Source organism: Hippoglossus stenolepis, chromosome 12 (assembly GCF_022539355.2).
Source record: "Hippoglossus stenolepis isolate QCI-W04-F060 chromosome 12, HSTE1.2, whole genome shotgun sequence".
NCBI lineage: Eukaryota > Metazoa > Chordata > Actinopteri > Pleuronectiformes > Pleuronectidae > Hippoglossus > Hippoglossus stenolepis.
The window spans coordinates 20,320,405-20,343,826 of record NC_061494.1 but is presented as its reverse complement, the minus strand read 5'-3'; the positions used below and the strand labels follow the sequence as shown (position 1 = coordinate 20,343,826).

General features: G+C 40.7%; 1 protein-coding gene across 1 annotated transcript in view; it reads right to left on the bottom strand.

The window, feature by feature from the left end:
- Positions 1–17,095: 17,095 nt before the first annotated feature.
- Positions 17,096–23,422, bottom strand: part of slc30a6 (solute carrier family 30 member 6) — a 40,129-nt gene continuing 33,802 nt past the window's right edge. Inside the window, exons 11-15 of the mRNA XM_047342369.1 lie at positions 22,833–22,952; positions 22,306–22,408; positions 22,165–22,212; positions 21,885–21,953; positions 17,096–18,914 (exon numbers count right to left, since the gene is read on the bottom strand). Coding sequence (XP_047198325.1) covers positions 18,288–18,914; positions 21,885–21,953; positions 22,165–22,212; positions 22,306–22,408; positions 22,833–22,952 — 967 coding nt within the window. The 3' untranslated portion in view covers positions 17,096–18,287. The remainder of the gene's footprint in view (positions 18,915–21,884; positions 21,954–22,164; positions 22,213–22,305; positions 22,409–22,832; positions 22,953–23,422) is intronic.

Below are 23,422 nucleotides of genomic sequence, written 5' to 3'. Positions count from 1 at the left end.
AAGTTAAAGAAAGTGTTTGTAAACTGAACAGGCATCACATGTCTTTCTGCGGAGAAATAAAATCCTTTACTTCCAACATTAGAAATCACTCAAAGTTGCACTTAAGAGCTGCCCTCGGATGGATTACCGAGCGAGGCAGTGGTGAGACGGATCGTATGTCAGCTGCAGTAACAGTAGGTCCACAGGGTTAACGGCTTAAAGCTTCTCTGATGTGTTTTCAATCACATGGAAACTGAGCGACTGAGAATGGCGGATAAAGGGGAGAACGGAGCGACGAGAGAACACAGTGTTCTCTGCCGGGTTCAAACCGACGAAGAGGAGATGAGCCTGATTGATCCCGAAGAGAAACTGGGACGAGACACAGCGAAGGAAAAAAGACAGAAGGTGGAGGGATGGAAAAAAAAACATGAAAACACAGAAGAACCAGTTCAGGTTTCATTTCTGACACTGGGAAAAACATGAATTTAACTTTAAAACAACTTATCGCAAGTCAACAACTCTGTGTTCGTCTGTCGGCCACAGATGCTTCAAAATAAAAGCCTTTTAGTTACTGTCAGCGATTAATGTAAATTACTTCAATAGACATTTTAATTTTACTTAATTTATGACTGATGTTGCATTTGTTACGTTACGTTAATGCTGGACTTCGTGAGACGGTCTCATGTTCGTTAAAACCCTTAAATCAAGTTTCTACAACCAAGGCTACAATATGTTTTTAAAAGTCATCACCGTTGCTATGGTTACGCCTGCTGTCCACACTACACTTTGTAAACGCTGCTGGTCTCGTTTTGGTTTGAAAACTCCGGGGTTGTGTTTCAGACGTCGCTCCTGGGTCACTTTTGGCTCAGTAACTTATTTCGTTTTGGGTTCGGACAGAAAATTGTGGCTGGAGCTGAAGTTGAAATCTTGCAGAGTGTGTTAAACATAAGATTCGTCCGTCCTACTAACCTGCTTCACGCTTTCATCTCATCTCGTCATTTTCAATTCCATACATTACATACCTGCTTTATCTAAACCAATTTACAGCCTCGCAAACCCATCAGAGCTGTGGATCAGTGCAAACAGGACAAATAATCCACACACAATAAATGCTTTACTCAGCAGGGTCACAGCTTTGCTTTATAAACACTTCAGGCTTTTTAAAATCAACTAAATTAAAATGAAAAAGACTTATCGTGAAAACAAAGGCCTGATGTGACCATGAAGGATGAAGCTGGTTTATGTGAAAAACTCCAATCAAACCTGGAACAGATCAAATCTGGAGCAGAAACTGATGTTAGGAGATTTTACTCAGCGAGTGAAACGACTTTTCTTAGCTGTGATAACTCTTATAATAATAAGGAGGGGACGGTGTCAACAGTGTCTCCTGGGAAATACGTGATATTAACTGTGGCTCAGACTCTCAGGTGAGAAAACTATGAAACGTAGAATTTAATCGTTCACCTGAACGTTTAACGTTTATTAAAGACAGAACGTTTTCCAGTAACTGACGAGTCATCAGAGGAAGAGGAGCGTTCACTGATAATCAGACATCTGGAAACTATGACAATCACGGAGCAGGAAGAGCTCAATCAATGAGACACACACACGCACAAAGATGATTACACACACGCCAACATGTGCACTCACTGTACATGTACACACACAAATATATAATATATATACAAAGTATGTTTACCTGGAGTCACGTAAAAGAATGAAACTACAGTCCGGAGACACTGAGGTCATTTCCTGTTTCACAATCACAGCTTCACGCTGATCAGCAGCAGATTCCGTTTCACAGACTAAACCACTTTAACCGTCAGCGACGATAAACACAAACACAAACACAAACGTGACGGTGAACGAGCAGATTCGAGAGAAGGAACCTGAAGCTGTCGCAGTGAACCTGAGTCACGTGGTCATCAGACGATTATTCACTCAGATACCTGCCTCCGAACTTCAGCTCCGATCGTGAAAAAACTCAATTTATTTCTACCTAAAGACAAAGATCTCATATTTAAACCGGTGGAGAAGGGGGCGGAGCCTTCATCGTCCAGGATGCTCACAAATAAAAATGAAAATAATAAATAACCCTCAGAAAACTGAGATTATTCAGCTCGAGTATGAACATGAAACAGCCTGAGAGACAGTAACACACACACACACACACACACACACACACACACACACACACACACACACACACACACACACACACACACACACACACACACACACACACACACACACACACACACACAGATGTTCTGTACCTCAGCCTCAAGGGACAGAGACATAAATAAGCACACACACACACACGATTGCTCATTTGTGTGCTGTATGAGCAGCTACACTAGTCTCACATCTCACACACACACACACACACACACACACACACACACACACACACACACACACACACACACACACACACACACACACAGAGGGCGTGATGACACACATCATGTCATATCTAAACAGAAGAAGAATTATATGCCAAGACATAACAGATGATTCCTCTGAGGCGAAAACACTGAATAAATACACACAAGTACAAATTACCACAGGTTCTACTGCGAATACAACTTGATCCTGATGACATATGTGCGTCCTACAACAAGATCTGACACGACCACGTTCACTGAACATCTGTCAAAACGTCTCCAACACCTTGATCCTCCTGAAACTTTCCTCTGGACACTGATCTCATAGTTGGAGTTCAATTAAAATTAAAATTAAAGAAACCTTGTTTGTCCCCAGGGGGCAAATAGAGCTAGTGGTTAGCTTAGCTTAGCTTAGCATAAAGACAGGAAGCTCAGGTATTTATCGGCTCCAGCTCTGATTGACAGCGATGGAAATGTGACAATTGAGTTTGTTGCCTCCGTCTGTGACGTCCAATCAGCCTTGAACATCAGAAGAGTATCTATCACCCCCTGGTGGCTGCCTACAGTATAGGTCATTAAGCCCTCCTCCTCCATGTTATCAGATGGGACATGGACCAAACAAAAAAATCTAAGTACACTTTAAATAAATGTTTGTCAAAGATGGTTTCTGTGATTTTAGTTTTTTTTTTTTAATCACCCTGATTGTTCGTGTTTCTGATCACTTTGGTTTTTAATAATATGATGATATAAAAACAGACTGAGACGTCATGATTGACAGCTGAGCCTGGATAGTGTGTGATCAAATGTAACACACCTGTAAAAACACAAAACAATCTACAAATCGTTTTCTTCTGAAATCATGTGAACGCACCCTGAGCGAGTTTTACATCAGAGCATCACAAAGACAAATAACAAAATGTGATTCATCCTCTGAAGACCATGAACTTCTCAACCAACATCTGAGAACTGTTCTTATTTTGTACTGAAGTGGTGGAACTGCAGATCAATACTGCACACACACACACACACACACACACACACACACACACACACACACACACACAAGCACGCACACACGGTTACACCAGGGTCTAATGAAACAAGATGGCCGCTGCTGTAGCATAAACACAGAGGTCATTGGGTGTGTGGAAGCTGTTGGAAACAGTTGGGTTAAAAAAATGAAAAGAACAAGAAGAAAAGGAGCTGTCGGGGGAAGGTGACGGCTTCGATGGGGGTGAAACCTCACACACACACACATACACACACACACACACACACACACTCTTGGGGTGTGTTTAGGGGCGACTCTCTTGCAGACGAAAGCGAAGGTGCTGCTGATGTCGTGAAGCCGCCTCCAGATTGTGAAGCTTTAAAATTTCACGAGCTGCATCACATGAAAACGGAAACGGTCCCAGGACACAAAATGGCGGCTGAGGGGGTTGAAGGTGCATTATCGCCATGGTAACGCTGCACGAGGTAGGTGACACTGCGGCCGCCTGATGTTCTGTTGTGTTCGGTGCTGTTGGTAAAAGCAGTTTTTCTGCTTGTGGAGGTTCTGAGGTGCGTTTAGGTAAAAACGTCTCTGTCGACACGTGTGTTTCGTTGATTTTAAGACGCTGTGACTCTGATTTGGTAAAACACCAATAATCAACTAAAAAATCATAATATTCTGCCACAGCGGTGAGATTTTCTCACCAGTTCACACACAAATAAACAGTTTTATTATAAAGAATTTTTCTGAATTGTGGCGCAGGAATACTCTCAATTTCTTACTCGACACGACCAGAAATCTGCAACTACTGACTGAATATTATCTCATGTTGATAAAAATCTATTTTTTGCAGCTGAAAAAGTCTAAATGTCTCAGAGAGTTTACAGCTACAATGTAATATTCCATGTTAAAACCAGACTGTGCAGGTTTAAACTGCTGAATTTCTGTCATAATAACCATCAACCAGCACCGACACTGTGCAGAGGAGGAGTACCGTGATTTATTATTATTCTAATGCGTCACGACCACGTCAGATTAATTAAACTTCTATTTGTGAGTGTTCACAGCATCAGACAGACGACTGCTGCACTTTAATGGATCTGCGTTTTGTCTTCATTTCAACATTAAATATTAACATGAACACAACTTTAATTTGAAGTGATTTCAAATGATGAATTTTAATCACAATGAATATGTAAACGAGTCAAACAGACAGATGTTAAAGGAACAAAGAGCTAAATATGATCAAATTTTGTAATTTTTTAAATGTTGTTGTTTCTTGTTTGACAAACGTGAAAAGCTGATTTTGAAAGGAATGTGTTAAAAAAATAAACTAAAATAAGTTAAACACTATTGAATGTAATTGTCTCTGTTGTATTTTAACAGCGTCGTCATTTCCTCTTTTGTAGAAGAATGAAAATAATAATATTCAAAGAGAAACATTTCTTAATGATCTTAATTTGCTTGTTCCTTTGTTGGAGGAATTATAGGGTAATTTCACGTGTCATTTATGAGTTAAAGCCACAATTTCATCGCTGAATTCTTCTCTCATTTTTTACTTTATTTTTTAAAATTCATCCCTATTTTCGCACAATGTATTTTGGATTGAGCTTTGAAATGTTTTACTCTGATTAACACCAGTTTAACATCCTTTGTTCATATTATTTTAACCACAGTTTAATGATGCGTGTGTAGCTTTAACTTTGCATTTGTGTTTATTAGATTTCATAAAAAAATCTAAAAATCTGTTCACAAATAGATTTAATAAATTTGGACGGAATAATTTCTTATAGGTTTACTTACCTTTATAATAAATCTATTTTATTTTCTCAGTGTTTCTTACATCAAGTCTCTAAATAAATGATGCAGAAAATATTTCTACATTTGTTCATCTATCTTCAATTTTCTTTTTTGTTTTAAGATTTTATTTTCTGTAAATTCTTTCCGTGCTGGGAAACTAATCTTTGTTCTGAATTTGATTTTTTTTATATTGTAGATTTAAAGATGCATCTCTTTACAGTAAACACAGTGAAAATCAAATCATTGCACTGTTGTTTGTTGTTGTTAAAAGATGCAGCGCTGCACAACGTGAGAAATAACTATCATCCAAAACTGTTCAAAATGATCTGAACGTATAAATCTTATAGATAAACTCAAACATCTCAGGTTTGATAAATAAATTCAGTTTAAAAAGAAAAAACGAATCAACGAAGATCAAAGTTGGAAATTGACCCTGAAATCTCGCTGAAAGCCTGAAAGACAAATAACAATATATATATAAAAAAGTAACAAAATCATCAAAGTTTCAGGAAATAAAACGTATATATTTATATAATAAAATGATTCTCAATCATCGTTTGAGTCAAAATATGTTTAAATTTAGTTTTTCGAAAACAAAAAGCAGAAAGAAAAAGACGTGAATCTGTTGAAATGACAAAACAAAATGATGAAAATGTTTTTCCGTGTTCCTGCAGCGGAGTTCGACCAATCAGAGCGCTCGGCTGAGCTGGCTGTTGTACAAACCTCTGTCAGGTGATGTAAACGTTGGAGTTAGAATCAGTTTATTGAGTCAAAGCTGTGCACATCACAGACCACCTGTCAATCAGACGGTGGGGGCGGACACAGTGACGCCATCTTTATATATTTATAATATATATTTATCATCGATCTACTTATGTAAACAGTTTTTATATTTTGAGTGGATTTGAACAGCAGGAATATTGTTCATCACACACTGTTATATAATGATAAATGCATGAGGACATTCAAAGTGTTTAATAACGTTAAATATTGTAACTATAAAGACATATTATCATAATTTATTACAGTTACATTAGTAACATTGGAGCTTATTACGAGTTAATTATCATCAGTTGTAAAAGTTTATTCAGTTTTTAAACACCGAGCAGCGACGACATTAAAACACGGAACAGAATCTAATGTTGTGATTTAAATTAGTTTTATTTAATCATTTGGAAACAGAAACAACAGAAGAGACATTTTTTTTATTTTGGGACCAAAAGTTAAGTTAAGACGTCATTTGTCGTGTGGTTTATTTTTATTTTCTTTAAACTCAGCATCTGATGCTATGAAAACAAATACCTGGTCTGTCAAAGGTTATTTTATTTGTCAAAAAACACATTTTAAATAAAGTTTTTTTTGTATTTTCTTTTCTCAGTTTGAGTTTTCAGGTTGAATCTGTGAAATATGAAAAACAAACAGTGAAACACACTGGATCAGAGGAAACTATCTGCCCCCCCCTGCCCCACGTCGCCCCCTGGATGTCAGACAGAGAGAAGAAACCTCAGAGACAGTTCTTAATGTGTGCTCCACTTCAGTCCACAGTGAAATTTTTTTTTTTTTATTTGTGTGGATTTACTTCATATTTTACTGTATTTCTCTGTTCATTGTGGTTTTAATTTTACGTATCTTCACACTCCCTTATGTGTTTTTTTATTACACTTTAGACCTGTAATATATATTGTAGTATATTCAAATATTATTATAATATATATTAGTATGTAGAACAGTTTAAACTACCTTCATCTAAACCAGCTCTTTACTTTCATTTTAACATAATAACTGACTTTACTCGCTTATACTTTTAGTACATTTTTCAAATTCGGATTTCTGATTCAACCTGTTATTTACAATTTGTATTATTATTCTTTTATGGAAATGGTTAACAGTTTTTTAACGTAACAGTATAAACATCTCTAACATGTAATAATATGTTGTATCATACGTCTGATATGTAAAAATGTACATGTGTGTGCAGGTGTCAAAGGAACAAAATTATTAAGTACAAATAAAGTCATGAAACCGTTTGGAAACAGAATCATGCAGCAGCACGAAATTCAGCCTTCATCACCGATAATCAAATTTGTAAAGAAAATAAAGTATTTTTGTGTCTGTTGGGAAGTTTTATAAACATTGAGTGACGTGCAGGAAGCAGCAGAGGATTGTGGGATCATGTGTGACGATGTATAGGCTGAAAATTCCACATTAACTCTGTGTCGAGTGTTTAAATGTGCAGATTAATCCTGATTTTACAGGTGTAATCCAGGACGTGTGTGTGTGTTAGTATACGTGTGTGTCTGTGTGTGTGTGTGTAAATTGATCTTTGGTTAGAAATGTACAATACCTCTGCAGCTCCTCCTGTTTATCTTTCACCTCCTGGTTGAAGCTCATCAAAATCATAAACTATGAAAATATTTTTGATGCGACCGAGCTTCTTTAATCTCACTACAACAAAATCGGAACAAAGTCAAAACAAAAACCATAAACCTGCGACCGAGAGAAAAGGTTTTTAGTCCGAGAGCAACGTCGACTCTTTCCTCTGTTTCACTGTCGTTTGCTTTGAGGACGATCAGGAACTTTTTCAGAGACTCGTGTTGTCGTGTTCTGAGACTATGACGATTATTTGGTTCTGATTGTGGCTCTGATCTGTTCATTTAGTGATTGTGCTGTTAATGCAATATATTCTCACAACCTCAGTCAGACAGACAGACAGACAGACAGACAGACAGTCAGACAGACAGACAGACAGTCAAGAAGACAAACAGACAGACAGACAGACAGTCAGTCAGTCGTCCTCCTGCAGACAGTCCTGCAGGGACTCTACTGCCCCCTGATGGATCCCAGACAAAATAAATCAACCATAAACAAACACATGAACACGGAGCAGACACAACATTACAGCAGAGTTTAACCCTTTCATGGACGTATTATGAGACAAATGGTCTTTTACAGATTGTTTTAATTATCATTATTAATTAATTTTACAAAATCCAGTTATTTTCCTGAGAGGAATATCATGTGTTGTTTCCTTGTTATGTTGAGGAGCAGAAACCTAAGAGTTTTAATCTGTTATTATTACTATTATTATTAACAAGTTATAATGAGATGTACAGAAAAACAAATCTTGTACATTTAATGTTCTGTATTAAAGTTAAACTATTAAATTTTGCAGGAATTCTAGAACAATGTGGAAAATATGAATGAATCTGCCAGAGCTTGAAAAATAATGATTTTTTCTACAAATATTTTAGCCGATTGTCATTTCATCGTCGCTAAAGTCTCGTCAGCGTCTGTGTTTCATGTGTAAAGTTTGAATTGAACGGATGAATGTGTAAATCTGTACGATCATAGTTGACTTAGTCAAATTTAATTTAAATCATCATTGAACGAACGGTAGATAAACAGGTTTCACAAACATGTTAATAAACATACATGTATATTTCTACCTGAGTTGACTTCTTCATGACGCACCTGTGCATCGCTGCCATGTCGGCCATCTTGGATTGAAGGTGTTAGAGTTGCTGTTGATCCTCTGACACTGCCCCCAGGTGGTCTGGAGACTCTAATGACCCAAGACAGAGTTTAATTAACTGACTGTAAATGACAGAGTTAGCGTAGGGGCAGATTAGTGTATCATAGTATATACAGTATGTATAATAGATATATATACTATAGTATATAAAATACATATGAAGCCGAAAGATAAAATCATCCAGGTCTATATTTCCTCAAGATTTGATTGTCTATTTTGATCATTTAAATCATCTCACATCAATTAATTATTATTTTATCTCTTGTTTTATCTTTAACTTTTTGTTTGAGGTCACATGTCTGATAATTTGAGTTCTGCCTCCGTCTCCTGGTTGCAGTGCATTGTGGGTCAGCAGTTCTAATCAACTTCATGCTCTACAATCAAGTGTTTTTTAGTTTGACGACACAAAAACTTTACAGAGTTTCTGTCTTACCTCAGAGGAGAATCTCCGTCCTCTCCAGCCAATCAGAGAGCAGCTCCTGACTGGACCGACTGGTTCTGCTCGGTCCGAACTTCCTCCAGCTGCTGCTGCTGCAACACGACTGAAGACACAGAGAGGAGGTTCAACACACACACACACACACACACACACACACACACACACACACACACACACACACACACACACACACACACACACACAGAGAAGACAATAAGAGTGTGTGTAAGTGTGTCTCTGATACAAAAGAAAGAAAGAGGCCCAGAGATGAGAGGAATGTCTTAATGACTGTGTGTGTGTGTGTGTGTGTGTGTGTGTGTGTGTGTGTGTGTGTGTGTGTGTGTGTGTGTGTGTGTGTGTGTGTACAGAATACAGTGTCTATTACAGTCATGATATTAAAGCGTTGAACAGAACAAATAATGTCTGAGACAAACCAGTGGTGGAGATATGTAAAATATAAAGTATGTGCTGAAGGTGGCGATAGAGAACAGATCACATTAAAATAAAGAGGGTTCATCCTCTGGAGAGCAGAAATGTGAGGATTTTCTTTTACCAAAAATAACAGGAATAAAAGAATGAAAATAAAGTATGAATATGTATGTATTTATATTAAGAAAAGCTCTGAGCTTTTGTAGAACTTTCTGAAATATGGGAACGAGTGAGAGTAACACATGTGGTACAGTATGAGTTTGTGTGTGTGCAGGTTTTGGGACGGGGCACCGTTGTTTCTGCCGTCGAGCCGGAGAGGGAGACAGTTTGGCGGTTAGCCAGGACCGACCGGGGCCCTGAGACGTCCTAGAGAGTGACCTGCTGACCTGCCTGTCGCTCTGCATGAGCATCTCTCACACACACACAACACACACAACACACACAGACACACACACACAGAGAGAGAGAGAGAGAGAGAAGCCAATGGGGTTAGTCAAGGGTGGCAATAAGTGTCTGTGTTTGCGTAGCTGGCTGATTGTCTATGAGCAGCAGCTCTGACTGTGTGTGTGTGTGTGTGTGTGTGTGTGTGTGTGTGTGTGTGTGTGTGTGTGTGTGTGTGTGTGTGTGTGTGTGTGTGTGTGTGTGTGTGTGTGTGTGTGTGTGTGTTAAAGGTGAAAGAGGCACTTTGTGGTAAACTTCTCTCGTGGCTCCCTCTCTTGGACCAATCACAGCTCTACAAGCAGCGGCAGCTTTCACCTCTGACATGTTTGGATGGATCTTTATGACTTTAAAATAAATATAATTTTACCCACAGTTCATTGCAGTACGGCTCAAATTGTCTTTGCTGACACAGTAAGAAAATAAAGTTACAGCTCTGATTTCAAGTTCTTGTCACTTATCACGTGTTTTGGTTCTTCTCCATCATCAGTGAAACAAAGGAGGCGTCTGATTGGTCCAATCACAGACAGAGTCGTGAAGGACGACTGTGTCTTCAGAGACGTGAGCCTGCAGCGGACTGTCTGGATGAGACCTGACCTCTGGCTGTGGATCTGTCCGTGAGGGAATCTGCAGCCGACTGGAGGATTTGTTATAGAACATCAAGATACTGTGAAGTAATTAAAGAACGTGTGTAAAGAGAAATGATATGAAACAGGAATATCAGGAGCAGCAGGGAAAAATCAACTGTCATAATTTATAACAATCAATACCTGAGGAACTGATGTGGATCAATTGATCAGTGTTCGATTTAACGATCAGAGGAAGAGAAGTCTGACTTGATCTAAAATGAAATGATCTGGAAACTTCCCAGTGAGCGAGTGGACGTGTTGATGAGGTTTCTAAAACGTGACGTACGTGAAACTGGAAGAACACAAATATCTCAGGATGAAGAAGAGGAGCCGTACACGTAGAAGACGAAGACGTCAACTTGGAAAGACGAGGAGGTTCCAGAGCTTTTGGTGATGAGGGCCGACGCCGGTGTAGATGAGCTGTAAACAACAACACTGATCTTTCCACGTCATGTCCGGCCTCCTGCTGCTCTACAGGCTCCGCCCCTCGCCTGAATGTTCCCCACATGTTCCTGTTGGTGTGAACGAGTCGGACCCGGAACAATCTCCTGCTGCTGCTTCATAAGTGAAACACTAACTACAGACACGACTTTGTTCTGGACCATCAGGTGACATCACCCTGACATCACAAGTCTCAGAATCATACAAACTCCTCCTCCATGACGATGTGGATTCTCTGAGTCAAACGATCCTCGTCATCATCACGTCTCGTCCTCTACTTTCCCAGACACGCGGTCTGACCTTGAAACCCGAAGATATCCAGGTCACATGTTCATGTTCCTGACCTCTGGGCAATGTTTACCCTTCTCTCCACCCACTTACTCACACACACAGACACACACACAGACACACACCATCCCCCTCTCGGCCTTCTGGCAGTTTGCTGTTGTATGGAAACACAGCTAACCTGCTGCCCTTTAAGTGTTCCTGCTAAACCAACCAACCAACCCATCTGTCCGTCAACCCTCCACGCTCAATACATCACCTATTGTTAGAGGGGAGACGTCAACACACACCAACATACACCAACACGCATGCTCACACACCAACGCGCATACACACACACCAACAGGCATGTACACACACTAAAGCGCATGCACACACACACACTAACACACACCAACAGGCATGCTCACACAGCAACACGCATACACACACACACCAACACGCATGCTCACACACCAACACACCACACGCTACACGCACACACACCAACAGGCATGCTCACACACCAACACGCATACACACACACACACACACACACACACACAACAGGTATGCTCACACATCAACTCGCATGCACACACACTAAATGCATATACACACACACACACAGACACACACACACACCAACAGGCATGCTCACACACCAGCGCGAATGCTCACACACCAACACACATGCACACACAATAAAACGCATGCTCACACACCAACAGGCATACTGACGCACTCACACCAACACACACGCACACCAACACGCAGGCAAACACACACACAGTGATTACAACTCTGATTCGAAGTGTTTCTGTTTGAACTCTGAGGATTAAGTCGCAGACTTTAATGTTCCCGCAGGGCTCAGAGAGTGTGTGTGTGAGTGTGTGTGTTTGTGTGTGTGTGTGTGTGTGTGTTGTGTTGGATTAGTCTCTATTTGAAGTGTGAGGTCTGATCTAATCTGCAGGTCGCTGTAAACAGATGCAGTGATCCTGTCTGCACACAGTGTTCACTGCCATCGTTACACACACACACACACACACACACACACACACACACACACACACAGAGACACACACACACACACAGAGACACACACAGAGAGACACACACACACAGCTATTGTAATGTCATGTTCTACAGTAGATGATGCTCGAACATCTGTGATTCAGTTTCTAACCCAAACTAAAGTCTCTTCTCTCCAGATGTGACCACAGATCTTCTGACCTCCCATGTTTCTATCAGGTCGAGTCCAGGTGGAGTGGAAGTGTGTGAGATTCCCTCGTCAGTCCCAACTTCTCTTAGGTCACTACACAGACGTATCTTAGCTCATGACCCCTGAGTTATTTCTCCTTCCTCGTAATGAAATAACAAAAAACTGTTAGGTGAGGTGGTGAAGCAGTGAGGGATGATGGGAGTTGTAGTCTTCTCCTGGTTAGGATTCCTTCAGTGTTGATGGTTCAGGTTTTTATCTGAATTCTCCTCAGAGGCCTCCTCCTCTCCTTCATGTTAAAACTCAGTGTTTCTCTGACACGTCTCTGAGCGGCTGTGAGTCGAGCTGCCGCTAACATTTGCTCAGCTTTTATCTCTGAAAACTTAAGATCCAGACGTCCGACGATTAAAATTCTTCATCTGCTTCAAATATAGAGATGAAAACCACCAAGATCTAAAAGGTGCATCGTAAAAATGTGACTTCAAACTGGATAATTGACTCATTTTTAGGAGGGAAACTAACATTTCACACCTTTACAGATAAATATTGTTCGTCCAGGCAGAGGACAGTAACTGATGTGGGAATCAGACTAGAGAACCTTCGGAGAACCCTCGTTCCTTGAGATGCAGCAGCTTTTCAATCGCCACCGGGCCTCATGTGTTGTTTTGAGACGTCTGACAGGTCGAGTCAAAACAGAGCGAGCGAGAGAGGAAGATGGGAGACGAGGGGGAGGAGGAGGAGGAGGAGGAGGAGGACTGACTGAAGCTGCCGGGGAAGTCTGAGGACGAGTTACAGGTCGTTCTAGAACAAAGATGGATGTAAGTGGTTCGGGGAGTTTTAACATAAAAATAACCTAAGAGGTCATCAGATAATTAGTGATTAAGTTCTGAATAAATCCTCAGTAATTTTACATCTTTTGACTTTAAATTATTTAAAAGAGACTTAATAATGTTTAGAGGAGAAATGTATCAGTGGAGAAACTGATTCATTATTATAGTTTATATTTCACAAATTGATGATCCACCTATTTACTGTTTAATAATAAAACATATGATCACGTCTCAACTGAAAAGTGAATTAAAACACTTTTGAGCAGGTGTATTTCCACCAGCAGCTGTTTCCTGTTTCCTCCTGGTCGGGTGACGACATGGACGACCTCTGCAGAGCGAAGCGTCAGCGTCAGACTGACCCAGAAAAACCCGAGACGCTGCTGCACACATCTCGTTGGTTTTCCGGGGGATTTTCAGCACAGATTACAAAGGCTCTAACCATTTGTTTTGTAACAAGCAATATGAAGTCAACACTAATACAAACGCCGCTGCTCCGAACTTCAAAATGCCAGGGGACCTTTTCAGAGGCTTAGAGCCGTTGAGCACATCCATCGTTAAGCTGCGAGGGCAAAGTACTTCTTTGATTGTTTGTTCAAAATCTCTCCCAAAAGCCACAGAACAAAAACGGACCGAGGATTATCCTCTTTTACAGAGGAAATGAAATTCTTCAGACAAGGCACTTAAACAGGTTTCAGAGAGTGTGAGAGAGTGTGAGAGAGAGAGAAGAGAGAGAGAGAGAGAGAGAGAGAGAGAGTGTGTGTGTGTGTGTGTGTGTGTTTAATAGGAGCAATAAACATTTAGCACTTTTAACTGTTATAATTCAAGGAGTCAATCAAAAAACTATAAGTTGACTGTATACAAAGACGATTGGTGACTGTATATAAAGATGATCAGTGACTGTATATAAAGATGATCAGTGACTGTATATAAAGATGATCAGCGACTGTATATAAAGAACATCAGTGACTGTATATAAAGATGATCAGTGACTGTATATAAAGATGATCAGCGACTGTATATAAAAATGATCAGTGACTGTATATAAAGACGATCAGCGACTGTATATAAAGAACATCAGACGACTGTATATAAAGACCATCAGTGACTGTATATAACGACCATCAGTGAGTGTATATAACGACCATCAGTGACTGTATATAAAAATGATCAGCGACTGTATATAAAGATGATCAGCGACTGTATATAAAAATGATCAGTGACTGTATATAAAGACGATCAGCGACTGTATATAAAGAACATCAGTGACTGTATATAAAGACCATCAGTGACTGTATAAAGACATCAGCGACTGTATATAACGACCATCAGTGAGTGTATATAACGACCATCAGTGACTGTATATAAAGATGATCAGTGAGTGTATATAAAGAACATCAGTGACTGTATATAAAGACGATCAGTGACTGTATATAAAGACGATCAGTGACTGTATATAAAGACGATCAATGACTGTATATAAAGACGATCAATGACTGTATATAAAGACGATCAGTGACTATATAAAGATGATCAGTGACTATATAAAGATGATCAGTGACTATATAAAGATGATCAGTGACTGTATATAAAGACGATCAGTAACTGTATATAAAGATGATCAGTGACTATATAAAGATGATCAGTGACTATATAAAGATGATCAGTGACTATATAAAAATGATCAGCGACTGTATATAAAGAACATCAGTGACTGTATATAAAGACCATCAGTGACTGTATATAAAGAACATCAGTGACTGTATATAAAGAACATCAGTGACTGTATATAACGACCATCAGCAACTGTATATAAAGATGATCAGTGACAGAATATAAAGACGATCAGTCACTGTATATAATGAACATCAGTGACTGTATATAAAGACGATCAGTGACTGTATATAAACAGTGACTGTATATAAAGACGATCAGTGACTGTATATAAAGACGATCAGTCACTGTATATAATATCAGATTTAACCGATGAACAGGACAGCATTGGTCCCCACAGGGAGAAATTCCAGAAGCTTTCTGATTGTTTATATATATGTGTGTGTGTGTTTGGTAACTGTGTCTTCGTGTGAATCCAGAGACGTTCCCTCGTCCACAGTTTCTGCGTCTTCATCACATTTGGGAACAAATCTTGTGAACATCCTCCTCATTAAATCCTGGAAATCTAAGTTTCTCTCACAGTAAAATGTTTGTATTTTTCCCCTCAATGGATTTTTTAACAGAATCCGGTGATCAATGAGTACTGGTCTGGAAAAAGGGGAACTTGGGCCTATTAGTGTTTTTCGGAGACCAGGCGGGTTCTTCAGTAACGGGGTCAGGAGTCCGTTGGCCTCCTAACACGTTGCAACTCTGCCGGCCTCGAAGCTGTCTCCTCACCTCAGCCTCACAGAGCGGCCCGCAGCGCCGCTCATTCATTTGAATATTTTCTGGGCTGATGAGGATGCAAGGGCGGCAAACAGTGGCCAGAAGAACAACGTGATCACAGGGGACAAAATAATGACCAGACGCCGCAAAGATGCTTAAGTGTGTCAGACGTTATTATGCAAGCGAGGCAGCATGTGGCTGGAACACAACACGAGGGACGTTGGTTGGGTTTGTTTGCCCGTGAACATCCGGAGACGAGATCTGAAGCTTCCGTTAAACTGGGTTTTCTTTCCTGTCAGACAATTTGAAAGTATGGTTTTAATAAAACCATGACATGATAATAAAGATATTTTAATTGTTTAAAATGCTTTGGAGTCCAGGAAGCTCCGAACCAAACATTTTATATTTGAAACTTGTTCAATTGTCAATAATTAGCGATGTAAAGTATATTTCCTCAAGTACTGCACTAAAGTATGATTTGAAGATACTTGTATTTTATCAGAGTGGTTCAATATTTAGATACTTTGTAGATTGAGATGATTAATAGAAAATATAATTGTATAATTTATATTTTTACAGCCTGTATATTTCTAAATATATATAAAAATACCACAGTGTAGAAAGAGTAACTTCTCAGTCTTTGATTCAGCTTCTGTGAGGATGAGTTCTTGACTCGTATCCCAGGTTCCTGCAGGAGTTGTTCACAGGAAACCGATTTATTCTCTCAGTACCTGTGTGGATGTACAGTACTTACAGCTCTGTAAAGGGAGATGGTTGAATCGTCTTTACAACAGATGCAGTGACGTCAGAAGGTCACGAGTTCACTTGAGAACACGATGAGGAGACCAGGTTACCCATGATGCCTCGGGAGCGAATGAAGCTTCGTCACACACTAACGAGGATCTACAGTGATGAAGAAGAGGTGAGTGGACTGAAGAGAGAGAAGTGAAACGCTGATGGTTTTTGCTTTGAGAACAGATGATCCTGCTGGATTAAAACGCTCAGAGGTGATTCTGAGTGTTTTAACATCTGACCACGAAAAATAAAACCCCTCAGCAGGTCAGGTCATGTTTCTGTTCCTCCGAGAAAACAGAATATCTCACAAAAATAAACGACAAGACTGAAAACATTGAAAACATAAACAGGAACAATCCAACTTTGTTGCAGAGGCAGCCATGATTTCCTACAGACGACATGACATCTCGCCAAATCATCGGCGGGACCTTGATACCGCCGCGCCATCTCTACTTCACACGTTCCAAATGAAAAAGGCAAAATGGATTTCCATTCAAATTAAATTTGAGACGTTTAAGAAACAGACGATGAGAACAAGCCGGAAAACATCTTTCAGGAACCGTTTTTTTAATAAGCACGTCGCAGTTGTTCCTTTCAAACCAACATACATGGAATATGACTCATCAAGGCTGAGCGTCACTGATTCAACAGTTTTAACACGTGATCTGAGAGAAGAGTTTCCTTGGGTTTTGTCGGGTAACTTTAATGTGAATCTGTGGTTTTTGATGAGAAAGACACCAGAAAACTTAAGAGGATGGAATCAGAGTTCAGTGACACTCAGCCCAGCTCAGATTTTAATATAAATTAAAACAAAAACATCACTTATCGACACCCATGTCAATTATTCAAAACAGCAGAGAGAAAAATGTTCAACTATTCTCTGACCAAATTATTTTATAAATCTGCTAATTATAAATATTGAACCTGCAAATGTGATACAATGTAAAAATCATAAATGATATGTAAGAGCTGCTTGTGTTTCAGATCTAAAGTGTTGTTCAATGTGAGAAACAGTTGATTAGGTTTAAGTTTTACTCACTGATTAAAGCAATTCTGCAGTAAAATGGCAAATTTTCAAACTTTACTTAAGAACAAAGAGGAAAAATGGAGCTGAATCCCAAAATGAATCCCCCAAAATATTTAAGTAGAAAGAGTCTTTGAAACTTACAGTGAATCATCGATATCAACCCAGAAACTTTTAAATTTTTCAATTTGTTTTGGTTTAAATTCTGTAACATATTCAGAAGAATTCACCGTTTTAAGTTCAAGTCAATTTTTTCCTCCTCATCAATGTTAATGTGTCATCACCTGTGACCTTTGACCTCCTGCCACCATTTGAGGAGGTTAAATCAGCTGTGCTTCACTTTGGTCGCCACATTTAAAAAGTCAAGCTGCATTTTTTTCTTTAACAAAAAGTTGGAATATGTGTGAGCAGAGTTTCTTTCTTCCCGTCAAAAGTCTCAGACCCATAAAGATTTTGTTTCCCCAACATCCAACCACAGTCGACCTCTTGGTCCCTTTGCCAATAAAAACGTCTTCTCAGTTTCTCCTCTCATCAGAGATTTTACACCAGAACTTGACAATAATTTTCGTCTGTTAAGTTTTCATGTTGTTGTCACATCGGGAGGAAACACTGCAGCGTCAGGAAACAGGAAATCAATCTCATCAGAGTCTCAAGTATCAGAACCTGGAACAGGCTGTGGAGAAACTTGATCAGGAATCAAGCAACTTGTTCAGCTCAGGGTCGGTACTGTCTGTACTGTGAAGCCGGAGGGTTGCTGGTTCCACTCTGGAACGGGGCCGTGGACCCTCCGAAGGCAGTTCTGTAACTCTGAGAGGAAGGCACTCCGCTGGCACCCACACCAAGTCCAAACCCAGCTCCCGGACCCTGCACGCCAAGTCCCTGCCCGCCACCGGGCCGTGCCAAGCCTTGATTCATCATCCCCGTGTAGGGAGAGGCACCGTAGGTGAGTCCCAGGCCTCCGTAGGGCCGGTGGGTGTGGTGCCCCGGGGCAGGCAGAACCACCGGCTGCACGTTCCTCCCCGGTGTGTCGAAGGAGAACTCCGGAGGAGGGCTGCTGGGCTTGGAGGGCGTGGACGTCAAATGGTCCAGCTCGCCTCCTGAGGACAACTGCAGAAGAGGCAGCGAGGAGATGGTGGTGTAATCTTCAGTGGCGCCCAGAGGAGGAACAGAGGAGGGGGAGGAAGAGGAGGAGAGCGCCCCGGTGAGGAGAGGTCGGGTCCAGTCATCTTTAAAGATCTGGACGGTCAGCGTGGAGACGAGCGGCAGCAGCCGGTTGGTGACGTGAGCCAGAACCAGCTGCTCGTTGGCGTCGCGGCGGATACGAACATGTGCGGAGCCGGCCTGAAACACAGAGGGGCAGGAGGAGGGGGCAGAATGTCATGACAGGCTTTTACATGTTGATTTGAAAAATAATAAGATGTTTGAAAAATAAAACGTGTTTTAAGATGTTTTCATTAACATACATTTCCTACAATCAAGTTTAGTTATTAACATACAGAAGGAATTTGTTTTGTTGGGACTTCTTTCGGCGGCAGATTAATCCACATTTGGTGCTCTAGTGAGTATGTGGGGCAGCAGGACGCAGAATGGGAGTCAAAATTAGTCTTGCGTATCCAGAACCTCGTTGGTGAGTGGTCTGGCTGCTCCCATTGTCACTCTGCGCCCGGACTTGTTTGTGTTTCTTTAAACTAATCACTAATCTTCGTGGGCGGCGTTTGGTCCAGGGCGCAGCGACAGTACCACACACGGGGGCTTGGACGCCTTTGGTGGAAAATTAAAATCCACAAAGGAAAAACAATTAGTCGATTGTCTTTGTTAGACAGTTTTGTTATGTTTGCAGTGAGCAAGTTGAAGCTCGGAGGTTAGTGTTATTTCACTGCAGCAAAGAACATTTTCACAAACAGGAAGCTGAAGAGGCCGCTGGCAGGATTTACACCCGCAGCCTTCGTCGGCTGAGTCACACAAGTCACAGATTTCATGGTTTGGACAACAGAGATCTGAGGCTCACACTGAAGTTGTAGCATTAACAGATTCTGCTGCGTCTGAAATAAAATGAGAAAATGTATGTTCTAAATATCTCAGAGTGAATCTCCTTTCCGTTCGTTCATCGTCCTAATTCTGTTTTTCACCAGCGTCTCGGTGAAGACATCAAATTAAATAAACATCAAAGTGACTGGAGCACGTCCGACCTCAGAGTCAGACCTTTAACTTCTGAAATAATGTTACACACAGAACATCGCTCTGTCCTCGTTTCCTAATTTTACCGCCCTCATGGGAATATTCAGTCCGCAAAAGGACACAATGTGCGCACACACAGACAAACTCAGACACACACACACACACAGACAGAGGGAGTCCCCCCAGGGGTAGAAGTGCAGTCAGGGGGTCAAATCAGTTTGGACAGCTGCTCTGTTAGCAGTGGGCCAACAACCAACAGTTGTGTAACTGCAGCAACATCAACGACAACAACAACAGGAGCAGCATCGATAACATAAATACAAACAATGATAACTGCAGCAGCACCACACGCTGCTCCACCTACAGGCAGTGAGAGGTATCACAGCTTCACGAAGGACTGACTATAGCGGATAAGGCTTTATAACACTATTTATAAGACTGATTTATTCAGTTTATCATCAGTTATTTTAAAGTTTAAAGGCTCTTTCACACCTTGTTTAGTTTATTTAGTTTAGTGCGCTCCCTAAATTACAATGTGAAACCAAAACAAGGGATTTCAAGGGGTGGGTGAAGTGTTTGAGTCCACAAAACACTTTACGAGTCTCAGGGGAAAACAGCGTTTCAGCCAAAGTGATCCCTTCTTCAGACGTAATTAAACCACAGAAAAAACACAACATGCCTCCATGATGCTCGTGTGGTGTCATCCAAGTGTCCGGAAGCCCCGACATTCAAATTAGCCTTGAAACGGTGTAATTTACACCGTGTTTTAAACCTAAAAGTCCACTAACAGAAGTAGCGACGCTAGCGACGTAGCGATGCTAACTTGGGTGAGAGTGTGCGCTGTTTTCCGGTGTGTCCGTGTTAGAGAACTATCCCTTTAAAGCCTGAGGACGTTTTCACACCCAAAAGTTTGAATCAAGCTTCATGGGTTTGTTCCATTGTTTCCATTTGATGTGGTGAAACGACCTCAGGCTTTAAATCCCTCTGTCAAGGCTCTTTCTGTAAAACACAGGACTGTAAATCTCTCTAGTTGGTCACTGATATTTGATAAATGTAAGAATCATCATCTGATTTATTAACTCCATCAAGATTCAGTCTGAAATTCTAAACTAATACACTAATATTACCATCAGGAATAAAGCTTCAAGCTCAATACCTGTCGAGTCCAGATAAATGTTAAAATAGTGACGGTTGATAGTTTGAGTTTCTGCAACGAGACAGACAGATGTTAGTGTGTTAGTGTGTGTGTGTGTGTGTGTGTGTGTGTGTGTGTGTGTGTGTGTGTCTGTGTGTGCGCTTCCCAAGACCTCAGCCGTCCTGAGCCAGCTGGGCTTGTTCGCCGTCGACACAACAACGTGCAACACAGACAACGACTCGACACAGACGACAGCAGCGACAACAACAGTGTTCCCTCCAAAAAAAAGAGAGAGAGAGAAGGGGGGTTATATCTCCGCATGAATGACTTGTTCCTTCTTTTCGTCTCAGTGAACAAATCCCTGCAAATTGTCGCTCTGAGGGGGTCAAACAAACACAGACACAAACAAAACAAACAAACTAACAGGAGGGAGGGGGGGGCAGAGGATAATCACTGGAGAGGTGTTAAGATGGAGAGAGAGAGTGGGAGAGAGATGGAGAGACAGAGAGAAAGAAAAAGAAAGCAAGAGAGAGCGAGCGAGAGAGTAAGAGAGAGGACAACAGAGAGATGAAGATGGAGGATTTGTTTTTAAATCCACTGCAGCAGGTGAACATTAACAGTTTTAACAAACATGCCCCGGGGCCCCGAGAGGAGCAGGGGCCCGGGAAGTGGCTCCGACTCGTTGGGTTTTACTTCAATTAAATACCAGAAAAAAACGTGTGAGAATTTTAATCCCACAAAAAAAGCAGATTTAATTGCAGCTCGAAAGATTTTCTTGAGCAATCGACCAACGATCAAGTCCAGGCTTTTTGTCCGTTTGTGCAGTTCGTTGTCGAGCGTACAAACGATGGTTAAAGGCGCCTGTCGTGTTTTGATATGTCCGTAGATTAATGCACTTTATCTTTAGCACTTTGTATGTAATATAAAAAACTGCCACTTAAGGCTAAAATTACATTTTCTAATTTTCTGACTTTTCTAATTTTGGTTGTTCAACATACCAGAGACCCGAAGCCGACGGTCCAGAAGTGCTCGTTGCGAACCTCCAGCACTCCGTCCAGAGTCGACACCTGATTGGACACATTTAATAACAATTAGCCAATAAGAACCAGTCATAAACTTCACATTCTTAAACCTTTTTCACGAGTTACATCAGGAAAATTACCTTTTCACTACTTCATGTGTTTTTGAAATTCAAAGCAATCAGTTAAAAAGCCACAAACACAAGTTAATTTTAAACTGTTGTGTTTGTGCAGCAGTGTCACACAAACACGGACTCACTTCTCTCAGCAGTTTGTCGAGCTGACCAATGACGTGCGAAGGTGTCGTCTGTGCACGAGTGAAAAACACAAGATTAATCCTTTAATAATGCTACTGAGTTTTGTTTATCGTCAACAACAGGGAGAGACGTGTTTGTTTTACCTGCAGCAGCACTTTGCCGCTGTAGACGCTCATGGGATACATGGTGCCAAAGGTCATGAGAGCAATGGCGACCGCCGACGCCGTGTCCATGCCGTTATAGTTACTGAAAAAACACACAAACACACACAGAGCAAAGGAAATAAATATGTAGGACATCAGGTACTTAAACAATAAGGCAGAGTGACATGTAGAGTGACAGCAGCAGACTTTTTTGGAGGAGATGTGTGGAACCAGTTGTAGATTAGGCACCAGAATTGTGACGGTTACGGTAAATCTGTGTCTCGTGAGACATTTTCTTGTTTTCCAGCAATTAAATAAACATAAATCTCTGACAGATCGACTCCTCATCACTGTAGGATTCGAGGACCCGTCTGGTATTTTTCCGTCAGGATACATGTTGAGTTCGTTGCAGATAAAGATGAGCACAGTTTAAAGCAGCGAGTGAGAGTTTCCAGCTGTGAGGGAAATGTGACATCACATAAATTTGGGGATTTACCAGCAGAGACAGAGAGAAAATTAATCCTCACTTGATTTCTATGAGCATGTAGGTGATGCAGAGGGACAGAGCTCCGGCCATGTTGATGAGGACGAACGGGTTCATACGAGGCAGCAGAACGCTGCTGAGACCTGGAACGATTCCACACAAACTGTACACACACAGACACACAGACACAGACACACACACACACACACAAACAACAAGAAACAGGATTAGTGCACATGATCATATCCTGACCTTTTCTTTAATTCAACTCTAAATGTTTAAGCTTCAGAAAAAAGGGAATAACAACTTCATTAAATAACATTACAGATCTCATCAAAAAAGACAAGAAAAGACAAGATATTTGGAAAATGATCAATGTAATGTTAATTCAACAGGTTTGTTTCCACGCAAACTGAACATTAAAACTATGATGAAGGTAGGCTTTATCATTATTATTAATATTACTATTCTTAGCTCCACCAAGGAGCTGAGCAGTAAAAACTTTTTTAAAACTTTTCTGTGAATAGTTCTGGAGTCTCTGTCACGTTTGTCTGGTTCCGTTTTTAATCTTTGCATCACTGAGGCCAAAGGTCCACGTCTGGACAAGAGTTTCAATTATTTTCCTTCTAACTG